The following is a 21,699-nucleotide window of genomic DNA, read 5'->3' as shown; positions in this document are numbered from 1 at the left end:
CTTTATTTAAGTAAGCTCTAGGCCCAACCTTGGGCTTCAATTCACTATCCCAACATCAAGAGTCCTATGCTCCACCGACTGAGCCAGCCAGGCACCCCCAAGAATCGCTTACTTTTAATTCCGCCAATTTATCGACATAAACTTGCTTTGGCTGGTCTTCTCCATCCTCATATAACCAATTTTCAGTATCTTCCAGTTTCAAGGTAAAACTGTTACGATCCTAAATATGAAGAAAATATTATGATTAGGTCAATCAAAAATCAACTGATTGACCAGTGAAGTCACAGGCAAAGACTGCAATATCTGAATTTGCTTTAAAGTACAGGGCAGGGGGCTGCAGGGGATTGGGGGGCAAGGGTGGACGAGTGACACAGACAAAAATGGCAATGTTGTTTTGCTTGCTATCTACAGATGATTTTATCATGCTCTCTGCTGTAGGGGATAGGTTTAAAGTTCTGGATACATCCAGATATTTGAAAATTTCAGAAATAAAAACTGCATTTAAAAATATGTAAGCTATTAAAAAAGTAAAATGTTAAAAAATGTAACCTACATAACTAAAATACTATATTGTCTATTTGAAAGCTTATAATAGGGCAGCCTGGGTGGCTCAGCGGTTTAGCACCACCTTCAGACCAGGGCCTAATCCTGGAGACCAGGGGTCGAGTCCCATGTCGGGCTCCCTGCGTGGAGCCTGCTTCTCCCTCTGCCTGTGTCTCTACCTCTCTGTCTCTCTGTTTCTCGCTAATAAATAAATAAAATCTTAAAAAAAAAAAAAAAAAAAAGCAAGCTTATAATAAGTAGCTCTTAGAAGTTCTCTTCACAAGAAAAAAAGAACTTTTATAACTATGTATAGAGATAGATGTTTAACTAGACTTACATGATCATTTCATAACATATATAAATATCATTATGTTGTACTCCTGAAAATAATATGTCAATTATACCTCTATTTTTTTTTAAAAAGTGAATTAAAATAGAGTAAACACGAGAGAAGAGTGATGGCTGACTTAAAGAAAAAATCGGTAAAAAAAAAAAAAAAAATCGGTAAATAAAAGCATGGGAATGTATCAAAACGTGATGCATTAAAAAAAAATTATGCATGAAGACAAGCCTTTGGGAAACACTGGACTAACAGAAATATAAAAATTTTTCCCCAAAAAAGGACATCTTTAATACCTGACTGTGTACCTACAACTGCCAGTAAATAAGCCTACCACATTTAAGGTTACTCCCAGAAGACACCTAGTAGGTAGGCACATACTTACATCTTCACTCACAAACTTCTCGTACTCCCCACTAAGCTTGTCTCTCATCTCATACACATATTCTTCCACTGCATTCTTGGCATCATTCCTCTCCTTCTCCAGTTTATCCTGCATGATCATCTTACCCTGAGAACAGTACAAATTAGATATTCAGACAACTGACACAATGTCCTCTTAAATATTAAGTACTGTAATTATAAAAGTGAAGAATCCTTCTTCCCCAAATCCTCTTAGTTCTGAGAATCATCCAAGAAAGGAGATGTGAAAGAATTAGTCTTCAGTAAATTATGAAGCTCAACTGTGAGTTCTGTGGATGTGCACAGGAAAAAAAAAAAAAAAAACAGTAATAGAAATATCAAGATTTAGGGATCCCTGGGTGGCACAGCGGTTTGGCGCCTGCCTTTGGCCCAGGGCGCGATCCTGAAGACCCGGGATCGAATCCCACGTCAGGCTCCCGGTGCATGGAGCCTGCTTCTCCTTCTGCCTGTGTCTCTGCCTTTCTCTCTCTCTCTGTCTCTCATGAATAAATAAATAAAATCTTTAAAAAAAAAAAAAAAAAAAAAAGAAATATCAAGATTTAAACACTCAAAAGCAAAAATAAGGAAAAGAACTTAGGAGAACTTTAAGAAACAATTAGCTCAATGTCACAAGGTAGTATACTCTGCTGTAGGATTACTCTGCAATACCATGAAAAGAAAAATGATGTACATAGTATGTTACAGTTCTATAAAATAAATCTAAGATCCAAGGGATACATGATAAAAAGAAAACCTCCAAGACAATAATTAATTCAGCAATTTGTGCACCAGGGGGCCAAGCCTTGCATCACTCACCATAACAAGAGCTCAATATTGACTAGCAATAGAAGGAATAAATAGAACAGCACTACCACTAATGCTTCCATTTCTCCTACTGATCAAAGTCTATGACCCACCACTTCAAACATCCTGAGCTCCCAAGTGAACATACACACAAAACCCCAATATGAACAATACCACCCCTAAACCAAAGACATAATGTCAAAGATCTCTTCAAAGAGCTTCTAGCTATACAGACATATTACCATTAAAGAATTCTGGCATCACACGGTATGTGCCCTTGCAGTACCCAAAAATCTAAAATTATTGCCTTCAAATCCAAACAACTGAAAATGCATAGAAGTCTCTAGACCAAGAATTTCAATGCTAAGGCCACATTGATTGGTTAGCTTATTATCCTAAGAGACCTGAAATAACCACCTCATTTTCAATGTACAAGTTGAGCATCTCTCTGTCTATCTGCCACAACAGCTGATTCTCAATTGGCAGGTCCACAGTACTGGTCTTCACTTTTGCCTTCTTGGCTTGAGGTGGTTGGTCCATCTTTTTATCTTTTGATGCAGCTTGAGAGGTCTAAGATAACAAGAAATCATTATTAACACACACGTATGCAGACGATCTTAAACTTCTAAATGGGTCAGGTTTCAAGAGCCCTTTTTGCTTTTTTTCAGTTGTTCTCTAATGATCTAAATAACCTGAAATGACTACTTATAATATCTAGAAAGCTAAAAACATAAATATTATATGAATAGTCAAATCCAGAGACGTGAACTGGTGCAGCCACTCTGGAAAACTGTGTGGAGGTTCCTCAAAGAGTTAAAAATAGATCTGCCCTACGACCCAGCAATTGGCACTGCTGGGGATTTACCCCAAAGATACAGATGCAATGAAACGCCGGGACACCTGCACCCCGATGTTTATAGCAGCAATGTCTACAATAGCCAAACTGTGGAAGGAGCCTCGGTGTCCATCGAAAGATGAATGGATAAAGAAGATGTGGTTTATGTATACAATGGAATATTACTCAGCCATTAGAAACAACAAATACCCACTATTTGCTTCGACGTGGATGGAACTGGAGGGTATTATGCTGAGTGAAATAAGTCAATCGGAGAAGGACAAACATTATATGGTCTCATTCATTTGGGGAATATAAAAAATAGTGAAAGGGAATAAAGGGGAAAGAAGAAAAATGAGTGGGAAATAATCAGAAAGAGACAGAACATGAAAGACTCCTAACTCTGGGAAACGAACTAGGGGTGGTGGAAGGGGAGGTGGGCAGGGGGTGGGGGTAACTGGGCGACAGGCACTGACGGGGGCACTTGATGGGATGAGCACTGGGTGTAATTCTATATGTTGGCAAATTGAACACTAATAAAAAATAAATTTATATTAAAAAAAAAAAAACAAATCCAGATACAGAAAGTAATGTTGGGTGCCAGGGGTGGGGGAAAGGAAGATGCGGGAATGGGGAGTTGCTGTCTAATGGGCAGAGTATCCATTTGGCAAGATAAAGTTCACAAGACTGCCTGTACCACAACGTGAATATACTTACTACTACTGCACTGTGTATACACACGACCTCTCATAATCCCACCATCTGCACATCACTATTAAATCTTTTCCAATTTTCATCCATTCATCTAAACGTACATATGTGCATATGAAATTAGAAGGTCAAGGGTATGAAATTTTTATAGTTCAGAAACACATTACCATTATGATTTCCAGACTGTATCAATCTGCCATTGTCATGGAAGGTGAAGCAGACCATCCACCATGCCCTGGCCACAGACCAGTATTTGTTTACCATCATCTATTGTTTTCTCTGGGTCAATAACCTTTTCTTACACACTTATCAACAATACTTCTTCACATTATCTCATCATAATTAAACCAACATCTCTTAATATTTTAATTATTTTTTCTCTCAACTAATGGGATTTTCTAGTTTCTTCCAATTTTATATTACTTATCTATCTGTACAAGTTGAATGTATCCGTCCTCCTTTGTGATTACTTTCATTGCTTTCATGCTTTCAAAGCCCTGCATGATCCCCAGACTGGAAAGATAATTCATTCCAGTTGTTTGTTTTCTACTTAACTTTCAAACTCATCTGGAACTCAATGTGCTGCTCTATGACATGAGGTACAATTTCAAAGTCATTTCTCCACCTCCTATCCAAGTTGTTAGTTTCTAAAATTTATTTAGCATTTGAAAAAAAAAAATCAAATAATATTTATTTAGCATTTCTATTTCACTATATACTAGGAAAGGCACAATTCTCAAGCCACCTCATTGAAGAAGCCTAAGTAAGAACCACCTCCCTAAAATCTCCCACAGCCCCACAACATATGGTAGGGGGAAGCAGCTCTCCTTCCTCCTCACCAGCTCTCCACATACACATCAAGTATGTTCTCTCTCACCCCGCTGCCCCCAACCACACAACATGAAGGTTTTCACCCTGAAAAAGGCCTTTCCTTTTCCTCTCCCCATTATTTTATTTTAAGATTATTTGCACAGCCAAAGCCAAGTAATTAAAATTTATTAACTGATATGAAAATGAGTTAACAGGGCAGCCCAGGTGGCTCAACGGTTTAGCACTGCCTTCGGCCCAGGGTGTGATCCTGGGGTCCCAGGATCAAGTCCGGCGTCAGACTCCCTACATGGAGCCTGCTTCTCCCTCTGTCTGTATCTCTGCCTCTCTGTGTGTGTGTCTCATGAATAATTAAATAAAATCAAAAAAAAAAAAAAAAAAAAAAGAAGAGGGAAAATGAGTTAACAGACTAAAGCCACCTACAGGCTCTGCCAAACCTTTTTAAATGCCACAATCAGAAATACCTCACAAAGTGAGACTATATATTGCAATGTCATAATGTGAAAGAGAACAGGTTTTCAATACTGACGCCAAACTTAAACATGAAAACTTGGAAGTCAGAATTAAAAAACAGAATTGTTGGGGTGCCTGGTGGCTCAGCAGTTAAGTATCTGCCTTTGGCTCAGGTCATTATCCCAGAATCCCTGCTCAGTGGGGAGTCTACTTCTCCCTCTCCTGCCCCTCCCCACTGCTCATGCGCTCCTCTTCCTCTTATAAATAAAAAAAAATCTTAAAAAAAAAAAAAAAAAAGAACAGGATTGTAAAAGATTCAAAAATGTTAGGTATTCATTTAAATAACTACTTGGGATAAATATACTATTTATACTATTTACAAAATACATTTAAATACTTTTATTTAAAACACTATCTTTAAACGAAAGAGTCAAAGAGGTAACAATATTTGAAAACATTTTGTCTCATTTATCAGTAAAGAATAAATTATGGCTAGGATGACTAATAGTAACAGTCACTCAGAAACCAACATGAACCAATCAATAGCCTAGTAAAACCACAGTTTATGAGTGCATTCTTCCCACATACTAAAGGGACTAGAGTTCAAAGTTCTTGTCAAATATACTTTCCAAACCCACTACAAAATCTTGCTGAAAAACTTCAGATATGGGGGCACCTGGGTGGCTCAGTCAGTTAAGCAGTTAGACATCTGCCTTCAGCTCAGATCATTATCCCAGGATCTTGGGACTGAGTCCTGCATCCGGCTCCTTGATCAATGGGGAGCCTGCTTCCCACCTCCCCGTTTGTGCTCTGTTGCTCTCCCTCTCTCTCAACTAAATAAATAAAATCTTTAAATAAAATGGAAAGTAAATTAAAAGAAAAAAAAAACTTCAGATATATTAAGAACTCCTAATACGGTTGACCCTTAAATAAAACAGGTTTGAACTGCACAGGACCATGTATATACAGAGTTTTGATAAGTAACGGTACAATGCTGTAAATGTATTTTCTCTGCTTTATGATTTTATTAGTAACATTTTCTTTTCTCTGGCTTACCTTACAATAAGAACATAGCATTTAATACTGAAGAGGAGTTAATCAACTATCTTATTCTGATCAACAGAAGAGGCCATAGTGAAGTTTTTGAGGAGTCAAAACTTATATATGCAGATTTCCTACTGCATGAGGGTCAGCACCCCTAACCTGCACATTGTTCAAGGGTCAACAATGTAACTACCCTCTAAGACACAGTATCTGTGAAGAGATTACAAATCCTACTCTAAAACACAACTTGTACCTCCATTTCTTCAGACTCTGCCTTATTTTCTGCTGGCGTCTGCTGTTGCTGCTCTTCAGCATGAGGTTCCTCCTGGTCCACTTGCATCTTCTGAAATACAGGTCACGTCAAATTTCGAAACCAGGTAATACTAACAAAAGACTAAGCAACCCTCATGGAACATTGGCAAAATTATATGGTATCAAACTCCTGATCAATTACCAGCCATCAGAATACCCAGACTTACATTCCAGCTATGACATATATGTTACCTACTAACAGGGAAGTTTTCCTCTCTGGATCTTAGTTAATAAATCTGTACAATGGAGTAAACACCTGCCCTACCCCACCTGTATGCAAACAAGAATGACTGTAGATCTACTTTGTAAACCACAGGAATACTCATCTTATGGAATAAGACAATATTTAACACAATGTTTCTGAAAAGTTCAGGATTCCTTGTAGTAAACTTCTCTCAGAAGTCTCAGCATTTTCAAGCAGTTTTTAAAATTAGTCTTTTCATCCTCATAAGTACAACCACTGTCCATTAAGGGAGGTGAACACCTTGAGAATTCTGTTCAAAGAACAAAGATTGGGGATGCCTGTGTGCCTCAGTCATTTGACTTGGTTTCACCTTACATCGTGATCTCAGGGTCATGAGACTGAGCTCATGTCTGGCTCCCCGCTCAGTAGGGATTGTACGTGAAGATTCTCTCTTCTTCTGTGACTCCCTCTACTCAAGAGCATAGGTGTATGCTTTCTCTTAAATAAATCTTAAGACAAAAAAAACGAAGCCTAACAATGACAAAGAAGGGGAAAAGTTTGTGGAGACCTGAATCATGGGCTCTCAAAGTTTGCAGCACATTAGAATGACCTCAGAAGCTTCTAAAAGGGATATCTGGGCTGTAACCCAGACCAATTCAAGATCTCTGGAGACTCAAAACATTTATAGTTTCATAAAACTTGATTTTGATGCACCAAAAGGATGACACCCAGGGCTTGAGTCCAATAAATGAGTGTAAAATCAACTTATGAAAATAATAAAAAAAAAGAAAGAAAATAATCAACCAAGACTCAAAGCATTTTTCAATAATGAGAATCAAAAACAACTCAACTTGAGAAGTACATAGGGTCTGAAAGTAGAAGCCAAACTACATTCCATCTCTATTAGAAAGACTGCATAAAGCCTCCTGCTATTTCACCAACACTGGGATAAAGGGACACAACGCAAACCCACTCTCATCAGCTCTGTCACAAGGTTCCTCCCTTGTCACCTAATCAAGTTGTTACAATTTATCAAGTCATCTCTACACCATTATAAATGGTTTAAAATGGTATAAAATATCCAGATTACCTCTTCCTCCTTTGCATTCTGATCTGTTTCCATCGGTTCCTCGTTTTCCTCAAACTTGAGCACTTCCACTAGAGATGCACTGGACACACTGAAGATGCCATGGACATTTACTCGAACCTTGACTTTCACTTTTGAACTGGAGCCATCAGATTGAGGAGTAACTTTCTGAACTAAAAACTGAGCTAGGAACATATGAAGCAAAAGAGAACATATAACCTAAGAGGACTAATTTAAACATGAATATATGCCCACATTGCCAGGTTATGCCCATTTCTCAGTGACAGGTCAGTAACATGACACTTAAAGAGAAGTACTCTTACAATCCTAAATCATCAGATTTCTCCTTCTTCTCTCATAAATACTCAAACTCTTAGTACCTTGACCCAATTAAGGTCTCAAACATCTCCTAACTCTCCAAAAATTTCCTTACCTCTGGTCCCTTATTCTAATTCATCTTTATATGCCACTGCAAGTTCTTTTTTTTTTTTTTTTCTTTTTACCAGTTAAGTTCCTAAACCTAGGTCACCTCTCTACTGGAAAAAACAAAAAACAAAAACCCAGTTATGCCACACTGCTTCTGTCATTTATCAGGAAATTGCCATACACTGAGTCAGTTACTGTATCAGAGTCTTACTTATGTTTTTTAATTCACAAAACTCTGCAAAATTTGAATTATCATTCTTATTCCTGCTTTACAAATGAGGAAAACAAAGTGGGTTAACTTTCCCACAGTGTCCAAGTGCCATTCAAGATATTCCTAATACTTTACTCATGTATTCTAAATCCATAATGATCATGCAATTCCAGTACCTCTCCTCATCTGGTAGAATTTCCAGATTTTAAGAGTTTCTGAGGGTCTATGAAGACTCTAGCCAACATGACATAACAACTGTCTAATGATTTTCTGTGTACATCTGATAAAACTCTGTTACGGTCAAAATGGAATTTAACTCCTTTGCAGTATCTGTGTACTACCACATTATGTACAAGGTATACCCACTATATGTATTAACCAAGAAATACTGCTCACACAACAGGAGATCCACTTAAATAATAAACACTCTACTAGTACTAAACTGGTCACAAGACTGAAAGAGACTTTTTGTGTGTGATTTAAAATGCCAAATTTCAGAATATTATACTTGCTCTGCTCTCCCAGTTCTCCCAAGTACATAATGTTTCCTTTTTTTTTTTTAAGTTCCCAACTCTACTTACCTATAGCAGGATCTGGATAAGGCAAGTCTTGTGGAGAGCTATAATAGGCCTCAAGAGTAAAAGGTTCCTTTCTATAAAATGTGAGTACTTTAGAGAAAGGAGCAGAATGATTTTTTGTAAAGACTTCACAGTCACTAGATGGAGGAAAAAGACAAAAATCACACAATTAATATATTCCTCAACACTTACCAATTGATTCTACATTTGTAATTATTGCATGGCTCTAGTTATTACTCTTCTCATGCTCTCTCATCTGGCATCATTTCCAGGATATAATAGGTTCCAAGGAAAAAAAACTTATATGTATCTCTAAAACTATATATGAAATCAGTTTTAAGAAAAGAAATATAAAATATTCAGTTAAGTACGTAAAAGGCACCAACTACTTCAGCAGGATCAATTATAGTAAACTAAGGACACAAAATTATTCAAGACTAAAGTAAGGCATCACTTTGCTTCATGCACTGTAATGAAATGTTACAAATCTTAGAAGTTGAAATAAAAGACACTATTTTACTCAGACTTAACACTAAGTTAACTGTTAAGTATAAAAATAATAAATTTGGGATGCCTGAGTGGCTCAGCGGTTGAGCATCTGCCTTCAGCCCAGGGTGTGATCCTGGAGACCCAGGATTGAGTCCCACGTCCGGCTCCCTGCAGGGAGCCTGCTTCTCCCCTCTGCCTCTGTCTCTGTCTCTCCCTCTCTGTGTGTCTCTCATGAATAAATAAATAAAACCTTTAAAAAAATAATAATAATAAACGTTATTACCTTGACCCTTCTTCAGCAGGAGAATTCCATCTCAGAGATATTGAATACGGTACTACATCAGTTATAGAAAATTCTCTGACTTTGAAAGCAGGCGATAAGATTGCACACTACAATAATAATTTTTAAAAATTCCATTATGACAAGTACAGACATTATGAACTGTTACTATGAAACCTATAAATAATGACTTCAAAAAACCATCAATAGTTTTTAAGTATTTACATTAATAATTTAATGATGTGTAAGTAAGCGGTTTTAAAAACTTCTATCATATGTCAAGTTAACTATTATCTAGCCATTACTTATCATTTTTCCATTAACCCGAAACCTTTATTTAACTGATGTACAATCCTACTTCATATATAGACGATAATATGCCAAATTCTAATATTATTTCAGGTTTATCTATGTTTCTAGTAAATTAATTCAGCTCATTGCATGTTACAGAGTACAATTCCATTTATCAACACTACCTATAAATCTTTTGTAAAACTAAAATTTTAGAATCTTACACCTAGAGATCTTGAGCTAACCTCAGAGTATAATAAGCTAGTTACAGACAAAGCAATGCCTTCTTGGTAATGACCTATAAATGGATGGTTACCTGTGAAAGAGAGCTCACCTGCAATGCACAGCCTCTAGTGACAGCTTCATCAGCATTTAGTGTTGTACTAAGTTCTTTACCAAAAAATTTGCTGATCTTCTCTTTCACTGCAGGGATTCGTGTCGCGCCACCAACTATCTCCACTGCATAAATATCTTCTTTCCTTAACTCTATTTTAAAATGGTTAGAATAGACATTGAAATTAAAACAATCCCTAAATTAGTATTTTACAATAAAAGAACATAACATTAACACAACAAAATTAACATAGATTTGTAACAAAACCCCCCACTTTCACCCCCTCACCACCACCACCCATACACACACATACACACACACAGGTGGCCTCAGAAAACAAGGAGGTATGTTTTGATGCACCAAGGAGCAGGGGCAGTTGTGGCACGATATTGGGACTTAGGAGGACAGTGCAATGGATACTAAATATCCTGTAGCATAAAAACCCTGTCATCTCTGAAACAGTCCCACACAAAAAATTGTTAAAACATCAATAGTTAAGCTAGCCACAAAGAAAATAAGAGGGCCTTGAAATACTGAGTTACCACTGACATGGCATGATTCAAATCCCAAGAAGCCACATCAGCACTCCATCCAGAGCATAGATATAGTACAGATTATGAACAAGGGTGCAGCCTCCTCCTAAGAGAAGTAAAGAAGGTGCACATCAAAGCTCTTCTCTCACTCATAAAATACTCTTAACACCACCTGGTTTCCAGGCGACATTTTATGCAACCAATACTGCTGATGTGTTGAGAAGGGCTATTTAAAGAAATGGGCCATACCAGTATGGAAGAACATGCCAGTTTGCCATAAGCACTCTGATTTAAGAGCTGACCTTTGTCAAGATGACAGTACATCTTAACACTCTGAAATACTTAGCAACCAACATAACAGTGAACTCCCAAGTAAAAGTATGCTGATGGTTTTAGGAAAATTAGTGACACGTTCCTAAATCAAACTTCTACTTTTAGCTAGAAGGAAAATTAAAGCATCCTGTTAAAATAACTATGTGGTTATCACATCCTCCCTTGGCTGTATTTCTCAGTCAGCAAAAGATTCACAGAAAAGCATGTACAACTACTACAGGCAGCAATGCAAAAGACAATTTTTACCACTATGAAATAAATGAGATGTTTATATTCATCTTTGAATCCAAATTAGCTTTCTTGAGAAAAGTATTAGATTTCCCTGGACACCATTATCAAAAGGGGTGGGGCTGGGGGTGCTCCAGAGGAAAGACAGACATAAAAAGAAACTTAATATAGCAATGAAGTAGTAGTTTATACAAGGAAAATTTGTATACCTTAAAAAAAAAAAAAGTAATAAACAACATGTTCCAAAGAGCCTTGATTATAACAAACAATTCAGTCACAGTAGGACTTACTGGCTTGTTCCAAAACACTACGAAGTGGTGGCTCCACTCTGGCTAAGAGATCATCACACATCTCCAGAAATTTGCCCCTATGAAAAACACAGCAATAGATTTAAATCACATTCCACTTTTAAGTGGGGGAATAAATAGCTATAATCAAAAAGGCAGATAAAAGTATTGGCAAGGATGTAGAGAAACTGGATGCCTCGTACATTCCTGGTAAGAATATAAAATGGCGTGGCCACTTTGGAAAAGAACTTGGCAATTCCTCAAAATGTTAAACATAGTGTTACCATATGACCCAGTGACTGCACTCTAGGTATATAACTAAAAGTGAAAACGTATGTCTACACAAAAACTTCCACATAAATGTTCTTCATAGCAGCATTACTTACAACAGCCAAAAAAGTGGGAAAAAATCCTAACGTCCATCAAATAACATTCAGGAATAAAAAGGAATAAATACATTAAGAGAAACTGATAAATGTTAAAACATGGATAAACTTTTTAAAAATTGTGCAAGGTGAAAGCAGTCAATCAAAAAAAAGAACATATATTATATGACTCCATTTATATGAAATATTCAGAAGAAGTAAATCCCAAGAGACAAAAAGTAGATTAATGGCTACCTAGGGCTGGAGGAGGAACAACAGATGATGAAGAGATAGTTCATGACATAATTTCTTCTTTTCCTTTTTTTTTTCTTTAAATACATTCTATTTTTTGTATCAGTTTTAGGTTTACGGAGAAATAAAGTACAGAGAATTCTCACAAACCCCTCACTTTCAGCCCTCCCCAGTTCCCCTACTAACATCTTACATTACTATGATAACATTTCTAACTGATGAGCCAATACAAGCATGTGACAGTATATATTAGAGTTCTATAGGTTTTGACAAATGTATGTTGATAAGTATCCAGCTTGATAGTTATCACATGGAAGAGCTTCAGTGCCCTAAAAATCCTGTGCTTTACCTATTCATCCCTCACTTCCCCTGAACTCCTGGCTAACCACTGATGTTTTCACAGTCTCCATAGATCTGTCTTTTCCAGAATCTTTTATCATTGAAATCAAACAGTATATCACCTTTCAAAGTGGCTTATTTTGCTTAGAAGTATGTATTTGGGGGTCCTCCAAGTCTTTTTATACCTTGATAACTCATTCAGGGTTTCTTTATGAGATGATGAAAATATGCTATAATTGGGTTGTGGTGATGGTTGCCCAATTTTGTGAATATACTAAAAACCACTGATGAGACACTTTAGAAATGTGATTCTTATGAATTATATCACTGAGGTACAAAATGTACACACCAGAATGGCAAAAATTTAAGACCACTTATACCAATATTGGTGAGGATTCAACAACTGCAACTCCTACCTGTTGGTGAGAGTTTAAAATGAGTTTTCCCAAAAAAAAAAAAATAAAATAAAAAATAAAATGAGTTTTCCCTATTAGCAAAAAAAAAAAAAAAAAAAAAAACTGGAAAAAGCCAGTGTCCATCAGGAGGGGAAAACATTAAATGTACAATGACACAACTACTCAGCAATACATAAGAAAGAATAAATAAAAGATTAAACTAAATGAATCAAATTTTATGCTGAGCAAAAGAAGCTTTACCCAAGACTGACTACACACTGTATGGCTACTTTTCTAGATGTCCAGAACAGGCAATTTTCATCTCCAATCCCTTAAGATAAAAAGTTCCCATCAGCAGCTACCCCTGGGCATGAAGACCTGGGGAAACATTTCCGGACATGATGGTCTGTCTCCTGAGACAACTGGCCAGTTGTCAAAATTCAGCAAAGGACCACTTCAAGCTTCAGTATGTCATGATATAAAAATAAAACAAAAAAACATAAAACAGTGAGTTCTGATTAATATGCAAGCTTTAGAATCTGGAGAGAAGTATACAGATGGATGTCTGCAATTTATTTTGAGGTGTATCAAAAAATAAAACTGGTGGGATGGATAAATAAACACAGGATGGAGAAATGAACAGGTATGTGATTAAACAGGTAGAATTAACGTTATAAATACAACCAATGGCATGATGAGGATGTTCACTAAAAAATTATTTTGCTGCAGATTTGAAAATGTCCATCATACAAAAACAAATAGACTCCTGCAGAGAAGAGCCTAGAAATTGCCTATGGCAATAGCAGTCATAAAGGCTTTTAAGTTGTTTAGAAAAATAATTCCCATAACTATAAAATTCACCTATTGTGTTTCTGCCTCTGTCTCCCATGAATAAATCTAAAAAATAATTAAAAAATAAAATTCACCTATTTAAAATATATAATTAAATGGCTTTTAATATATTCAGAGCTGTACAACCATCATCACAATTTTAAAACACTTCCATCACCATTAACCATTATTCCCTCACCTACCCCTCAGCCCTAGGCAACCACTCATGCTGGACATCCCATATAAATGGAATCATACAAAATGTATACTTTGTAACTGGTTTCTTTCATCTGGCATAAAATTTTCAAGGTTCATCCATGTTATAGCATGTATCTGTACAACATTGTTTTAACTTCCAAGTAATATTTCTTTGTATAAACATATCACATTTTGCTTATTCATTTTAGTAGTTAATGGACACTGGGGTTGTTTTGTTTTCTTTCTTTCTTTCTTTCTTTCTTTCTTTCTTTCTTTCTTTCTTTCTTTTTTTGCTATTATGAGTAGCACTGCTATGACCATTTGTTTAAGAATTTTTTGCATATACATGCTTTATTAATCTGGAGTGTATACCAAGGAAATGAATTGCTGTATCATATGGTAAATCTAGGTTTAACAGATTTCAAGGGATTGCCACCTAGTTTTAAAAATGGGTGCACCATTTTAGACTGCCACCAGCAGTGTATGAGGATTTCTCCACATCCTCTTCAAGGCTATTGACAATAGGAATCCTGGTGGGTGTGAACTGTTGTCTCATTGTGGTTTTTTTTTTTTTTAATAATTTTTTTTAAAAGATTTATTTATTTATTCAGAGAGAGCGAAAGCGAGGCAGACACACAGGCAGAGAGAGAAGCAGGCTCCATGCAGGGAGCCCGACGTGGGACTCGATCCCGGGTCTCCAGGATCACACCCCGGGCTGCAGGCGGCGCTAAACCGCTGCGCCACAGGGGCTGCCCTCTCATTGTGGTTTTGATTTTGCATTTCCCCGAAGGCTAATGATGTTGAGCATCTTCTCCTGCCCTTTCTAGACATTTCTTTTTTTTTTTTTTTAAGATCTTATTTATTTATTCATGAGAGACAGAAAGAGGCAGAGACACAGGCAGAGACAGAAGCAGGCTCCACATAGGGAGCCCGATGTGGGACTTGATCCCAGGACTCCAGGATAACGTCCTGGGCCCAAGGCAGATGCTCAACCGCTGACCCACCCAGGCATCCCACTAGCCATTTCTTTATCTACTTTGGAGAAGTATCTATTGAGATCCTCTGCCCAATTTTTAATTAGGTTGTAATTTTTTATCCAATTATAATAGTCTCTACATATTCTATATACAAATAGTATAGTTTTTTCATCTCTTCATATCCTGTCAGAAAAATACACAAAGCAACTAGGATAGCAAAACCAAAACCCCATTAACACCTACAACAAAAAGAAATAACAGTATCCCCCACGAATCCTAAAATACAAATGAGAAAAACTACCAACAATATACAACTCCTCTACAAAGTATCAGTATCTGTGCAAAAGCCGAAGAAAACAGGATATATAATAGACCTGAAAAAATAATGGATCTGAAAAAATAAACCAAAACTCAACAGGCCAAAATGAAAACAGCAGGTAAAATGAGGAGGCACTGGCACACTCCAAAGCAAAGGAATATAAAAAAGGTCCTCAATACGGTACAACATTAAGAACCAGGGTGAACAGGAACCAATAAACTTTACAGTAACCAAGTTAAAGTTTCCTTCAAGGAAAAAGAGCCACAATAAGGAAAAACTGCTGATAAAATCCAAACCAAAGGGTAGCCCAGGTGGCTCAGCAGTTTAGTGCCACCTTCAGCCCAGGGCCTGATCCTGGAGACCCGGGATCAAGTCCCATATCAGGCTCTCTGCATGGAGCCTGCTTCTCCCTCTGCCTGGGTCTCTGCCTCTGTGTCTCTCATGAATAAATAAATAAAATCTTTAAAAAAAAAAAAGAACACATTGGAGACAAAGAATAAAGAAAAAAAGATGGAAGCCACATCTTTGAAATATTTCATAAAAACAAAAGAGGGCACTGTGGAGCAATGAAATAAAAAAAACTCTAAAATGACACTGCCCTTCTGAAAGTTCACAGGAATACTTAAAAAGAGAGAGAGAGAGTGAGAGTGTGCCTGAGTGGTTCAGTCTACTGAACGTCTGGTTCTTGGTTTCAGCTCAGGTCACAATCTCAGGTTTGGTTGGTTGTTTGTTTTTTTAATATTTTATTTATTTATTCACGGGGGGGGGGCGGGGAGACACAGGCAGAGGGAGAAGCGGGCTCCATATGGGGACCCCAACGTGGGACTTGATCCCTGGTCTCCAGGATCATGCTGTGGGCAAAGCAGTGCTAAACCGCTGAGCCACCCGGGCTGCCCACAATCTCAGGGTTTTTAAATAGAGCAAGCCCCTTGTCTGCTCTGCTCAGGGGGGAGTCCGCTTGAAAATTCTTGCCCTGCCTCTGCCTCTCTCTGAACTGGAACTCTCGTGCACGTACTCTCTTATAAATAAATCTTTAAAAAAAAAAAAAAGTTCAGGGATCCCTGGGTGGCGCAGCGGTTTGGCGCCTGCCTTTGGCCCAGGGCACGATCCTGGAGACCCGGGATCGAATGCCACGTCAGGCTCCCGGTGCATGGAGCCTGCTTCTCCCTCTGCCTGTGTCTCTGCCTCTCTCTCTCTCTCTCTCCGACTATCATAAATAAATTTTAAAAAGTTCAGGAACACTGACTTCACATAAAAATGAGACTAGGCAAAAAAAAAAAAAAAAAAAAAAAGGAGACTAGGCAGGGGCACCTAGCTGGCTCAGTCAGTAGACCATGTGTCTCTTGATCCTGAGGTCATGAGTTCAAGCCCCACTTTGGGGGAAGAGTTTACTTTAAAAACAAACAAACAAACATCAGATTAAGTAAATCCACTGAGATAGACAGTAGACTGGTAATTGCTTAGGGTTAGTGTGGGAGGAACGGAGATGACTGCTAATGGATAAACATTTCTAAAACTAGTTCATGGTCCTTGTTGCACAACTTTGTGAATATATTGAAACCACTGAATTGTACACTTTAAAGTTTGATAAATGTAATGGTATATGAATTGTACAACGAATAAATGATACAAAATGAAAGAGCAACAAACAGAATTAGAAAAACTAAGAATAAGAAATAAAAGAACAGAGGAGCCTGCGTGGTTCAGTCCATTAAGCATCTGCCTTCAGCTCAGGTCATGATCCCAGGGTCCTGGGATGGAGCCCAGTATCAGGCTCCCCGTATGCAGCACTTAGCCTTCCTCTCCCCTCTGCCTCTTCACATCCCCTGCTTGTGCTCCCTCGCTCTTTCTCTCAAATAAATAAAATCTCAAAAAAAAGAAAAAAGAAAAGAATGTCAAAAATGAAAAATAACATAGAAATAACACAAAGACAAATACTCCGAATAGTGACATAACGGGATGAATGGAAAGAGAATGGCAAATATAGATTATAGGCAAGAAAGATCCAACATACTCATATAAGATTTCTGGAAGAATGAAATCAAAGCACAAGAAACGAAGAAGTACTGAACGATGTAATTCAAGAAAACTTCCTTGATATTTAAATAGCTGTGAAACTGCATACCAAAACACACACTGCATACCTAGGAAAAAATGATCAAAAACAACCTGCAACAAAGCCAAATTATCCTTGTAAATTAGACTTTCCAGAAAGAAAAACAAAAACTGGGGCATCTAGCAAAAAAATAACTGAAAAAATATATTGTCACAATTAGCAATGCTAAATGCTGAAAGAAGAGTATTACTCCATTTAAGATAATCAAGGAAAGGGTCACCTGGCTGACTCAGGGAAGTATGTGACTCTTGATCTCAGGGTTGTAATTCTGAGCCCCACGTTTTAGGTGTAGAGATTACTTAAAAAATAAAATCTTTAAAAAGAATAAAACAATCAAGGAATGAATATGAGGTAAGGTTATGTTCTAACTGGGTATAAATGTGGAATACATCATCAACATGCAAGAACTTCACACAGTTCACATGTGCCATTTTTTAAAAACCTATTAGGAGATTATCCTTCCAACAACCAAAATGATGGAGAGACATTAACATAAATAAAGCAGTAGTAAATAACAAGCCTGAGCAAAGATGTGGTGAAACTGAAACCCTTATACATTGCTGGTGAGAATGTAAAATGGTCCAAATGCTAGGAAAATAGATTGGCTATTCCTCAAAAAGCTAAACATAGAATTAGCATATGACTCAGCAATTCCACTCCTACACTTACTCCAAAAAGAACAAAAAACAAAATTGTCAAATACTTATTCATGAATTGTCATAGAAGCACTATTCAAGATATCTAAAAGGTAGAAACAAACCAGGAAAGGATTAAAAAAAAATACGTGATATGATCCATACAAATGGAATATTATTTCCCATAAAAAGCAAAAAAGTACTAATACACGTTACAATGTGAATGAACCTAGAAAACATTATGGTAAAAGTGAAAGAAGTCAGATACAAAAGAAGCAAACCCCATAGTTACAATTCCATTTATACACAACATTCAGAATACATAAATCCATAAAGAAAAAAGTAGTAGTTGCCAGGTATGATAGGCAAGGGAAGATGGAAAGTAACTGCTTAATAGTTATGAGGTTTTATTTTAGAGTGTTGAAAACATTTTGTCACTAGATAGAGGTGGTCACTGCACAGCAATGTGAATGTATGAAAAACACCAGAGTTGTCCACTTTAAAATGGTATGTGAGGGGATCCCTGGGTGGCTCAGCGGTTGAGCACCTGCCTTTGGCCCAGGGCGAGATCCTGGAGACCCGGGATCGAGTCCCGCGTCGGGCTCCCTGCATGGAGCCTGCTTCTCCTTCTGCCTGTGTCTTTCCTCTCTCTCTATTATGAATAAATAAATAAATCTTTAAAAAAAAATGGTATGTGAAATTTACCTCAAAAAAAGTTAATCAGAAGTCTACTATGTCAGAAATAACCCAGTTTTGTTAAAGAAAAAAAAGACTGCTGGTGAGCATTACAGACTACATGAAGACTATAAACTAGGGCCGAGAATATGACAGCCTTGCACTCAATGTACACAAAGTCCAAATGTTTAAAAAAGAACAGCACAAAGGTTAATTGGTTTCAGTTTTTAAAAGGTACAAACTACTTACAAGTGTCTACCTGGCTCTGATTATCACAAAACATTCCACTAACAATTTCTGAGAGAGACACCGGTACTCTCTTGCCCTCTAGTCCCCCTAACACAAAATGAAAACCCTCACTTTCAAGTGTGGAGAGGAAAAGGGACTACAAATATAGTTACCAGGCACAGTAATGTAATTCCAATTCCATCTCAATTTTTTGAGGGTCACTGAGGCCACACTTCCCCAAGCAAGTCACCAATCGTACCTAAATTTCTACCAGTAAAGTTCACATCCTAAAGAACTTATCACTCCCATCATCTAAGGAACTCAAGAGACAACAGTAACATTCTGAGTGTTTCTAAGGATAGCCGTGAAATGTCAATTACCCAGAATTCTTGCAGCAGTGTACAAAAAGAGCTGTTGCTCACACGTGACCCTGAACTATGCAAGAACACCAATTTCTCAATCAATGACTAAAATCAAATTCAGTATTATTCAGCATTAAAGCAACTTGCCCTGATTTTTTGAAAACCAGTAACTCACATATAATGCACACACCTGTCAACTTAGTGGAATAATCAGAACAAAAAATTAGTCTACATTATTAGGATAATCAAACCCAAACTTTACGTAAAAAGCCAAATCCTGAATGGTCTCTAATTTTTACCTACAGAACAGAAATTATCTTATAGCAAGCATGGTAATTTCAACATTTAACTAAATAAATGCTAATAGAAGTAAACAAAAATCACAGTTCAGTTTAACATCAAAATATTGATCTGGTTACCTATTCATAGTCCCAGATACATCAACATCATTCATAAAACATTCGATGCTCAAAGGGAGGTCTGAAGCGTTTGCACTCATCAATTTCTTGAGTTTCTCACACTCCTGAGACAGTCGTAATAATGCACGGATTTTGGACTTTATGTCTAGCTTGTATTTCTTCCCAAATTCTTCACAGAAGTGATTTACTAAAACCTCATCAAATTTTCTGCCTCCCAGTGTCGTGTCAAATGCAGTGGCCAGAACCTTAGGAAAAAAGATAATTAATTCAAAAATAAACCAATTTAAAATTTTATCATGATATATATTTAACTGGTAAATTACAAGAGGGCACATTAAGGTTGAGACAAAGCAATGTGCACCCGTCATTTAATCACTATAAAATGAGACACTGTAATCCTCAATTTACAGATGATGTTACAGGCCCAGACAGATCAGAGATAATCTGCAGGTCACAAAGCTAATAAATGGCAGAACTTCAATTCAAAACCTAATCCTCTCAATTCCAAAATCCAAGCCCTTTCTACTACACCCATCTGACTGCAAACTAAAATTAGATATCCAAAGTCAAATGCATGAACAGGTCATTACACAATTCTGGTCTTATTACTGTCACAAAACTATGAATAATACCAAAGGCCTACCTCAGTGCAGTTTACTAGCACCAAAGATGCTAAAGGATTAATTCACAACAACTTGTAGAAGTCTCATTAGCTTTGATTATCCATTACCCAAATCTTTTACAGATTAGGAGCAAACCAGATCTAATCCAATTCAATAATAGAAAGTAGGCTAAATAAACGATTACATCTTTATGAAAAAATAAAATCAATAAAAAACAATCTCTTCAAAGATGTTAAATGTCGTGGGGAAATCTTCTTAATATGTTCAGTGAAGAAAACGGACACAGAACTAATTTTGTTTTCTTCAAAAGACTAAAATGAAATACAGCATATCCTGTTCATGGTAATAAGACTGTGACTGATTTTTCTACCCCAGCTTGGGGGTTGGGGAGGGGGGTTTCCATAATGAGTATTTTTAGAATTAAATTTTAATTATAATCGCAAAACTGACAGGTGACAGGACATAATAAAGGACAATTTTGGTGAGGAAATAAAAGGCAACTAATCACTGACACACACCACTTTGACCCAAAATCAAAGCTAAATTATGGCCAATAGCTTCCGTTTAAAAAGGTCAAAGTATACAATGGACTTTAGAAATAAAGCGATTAGTGATTATAAAGTTCAAGTACTAAGAATTATACTTGGTCCACATTTACAACTGTAAAAACCATGTAACTGTTATTTCCCAACCATCCCAAAGATTTTTCCTTTTATTAAAAAAGAAAAAACCCTAGAAACGATATAAATCAGAACACAAAATGAAACCAAGTCTAGTTTTCAAAATAAGACTGTAACAAATAGGGTCTCAAAATGCCCTCTGAACCTAATGAATACTTACTGTGAGACAGATAGATCCTCCCCACCAATCCACAAATTTCAAGGAGAAAGGCAACTGAGGCCTTTGCCACAAAGAAGTCTGATATTCAACCCTAATAACTAAAGCAAACAACTCAAAAACACATTGATTCTTAAGCAAATTCTAGATTAAATCAGCTAGAGAACTGATTTTATATCCCATTGTGGAACTAGTATATGCCAGCAAATTCAAATGCAACCATGTTCATTCTCTGGCCTTCCTTGCCTTTTGCACGCCTAAGACTTCTCTTTATAGAAAGCTCCATTCTCCAGAGCTCTACGATTTCCAAGAATATAGAAAGAATATCACTCCCAGTCTGGGAGTGATTATTTCTGGCTGTCCAAGTTTTAGTCCGCACACTCTTTTCCCATAACACTCAAAACCTTAAGATTAAGCACAGAATACCTTTGTCATCCCTTCAATCCTCAGTGTAAAAAAATATACAAAGGGACTTCCTGTTAAAGCATCCTCATAAGCCTACAGAGTAAGCATTATTTTCTACACATTACAGATTAGAAAAATAAGGATCAGAAATCTTTAGAGCTTTCTCAAGGTCTGTACTTTTTGCTTCATG

At 37.0% G+C, this 21,699-nt stretch overlaps 1 protein-coding gene across 3 annotated transcripts in view; it reads right to left on the bottom strand.

Annotated features, from left to right (window-relative positions):
- The window catches only part of HSPA4 (heat shock protein family A (Hsp70) member 4), a 72,990-nt gene that overhangs the window by 6,153 nt on the left and 45,138 nt on the right, over positions 1-21,699 (bottom strand). For all 3 annotated transcript variants that reach the window (XM_077911653.1, XM_077911655.1, XM_077911654.1), the window contains exons 7-16: positions 19,645-19,889; positions 11,537-11,613; positions 10,153-10,304; positions 9,531-9,637; positions 8,762-8,895; positions 7,547-7,728; positions 6,214-6,303; positions 2,507-2,659; positions 1,269-1,394; positions 113-220 (exon numbers count right to left, since the gene is read on the bottom strand). In XM_077911653.1, coding sequence (XP_077767779.1) covers positions 113-220; positions 1,269-1,394; positions 2,507-2,659; positions 6,214-6,303; positions 7,547-7,728; positions 8,762-8,895; positions 9,531-9,637; positions 10,153-10,304; positions 11,537-11,613; positions 19,645-19,889 — 1,374 coding nt within the window. The remainder of the gene's footprint in view (positions 1-112; positions 221-1,268; positions 1,395-2,506; positions 2,660-6,213; positions 6,304-7,546; positions 7,729-8,761; positions 8,896-9,530; positions 9,638-10,152; positions 10,305-11,536; positions 11,614-19,644; positions 19,890-21,699) is intronic.

Source organism: Canis aureus, chromosome 10 (genome assembly GCF_053574225.1).
Source record: "Canis aureus isolate CA01 chromosome 10, VMU_Caureus_v.1.0, whole genome shotgun sequence".
NCBI lineage: Eukaryota > Metazoa > Chordata > Mammalia > Carnivora > Canidae > Canis > Canis aureus.
Note: the sequence above shows the minus strand (reverse complement) of the source record. Positions and strands in the feature narration are given on the sequence as shown.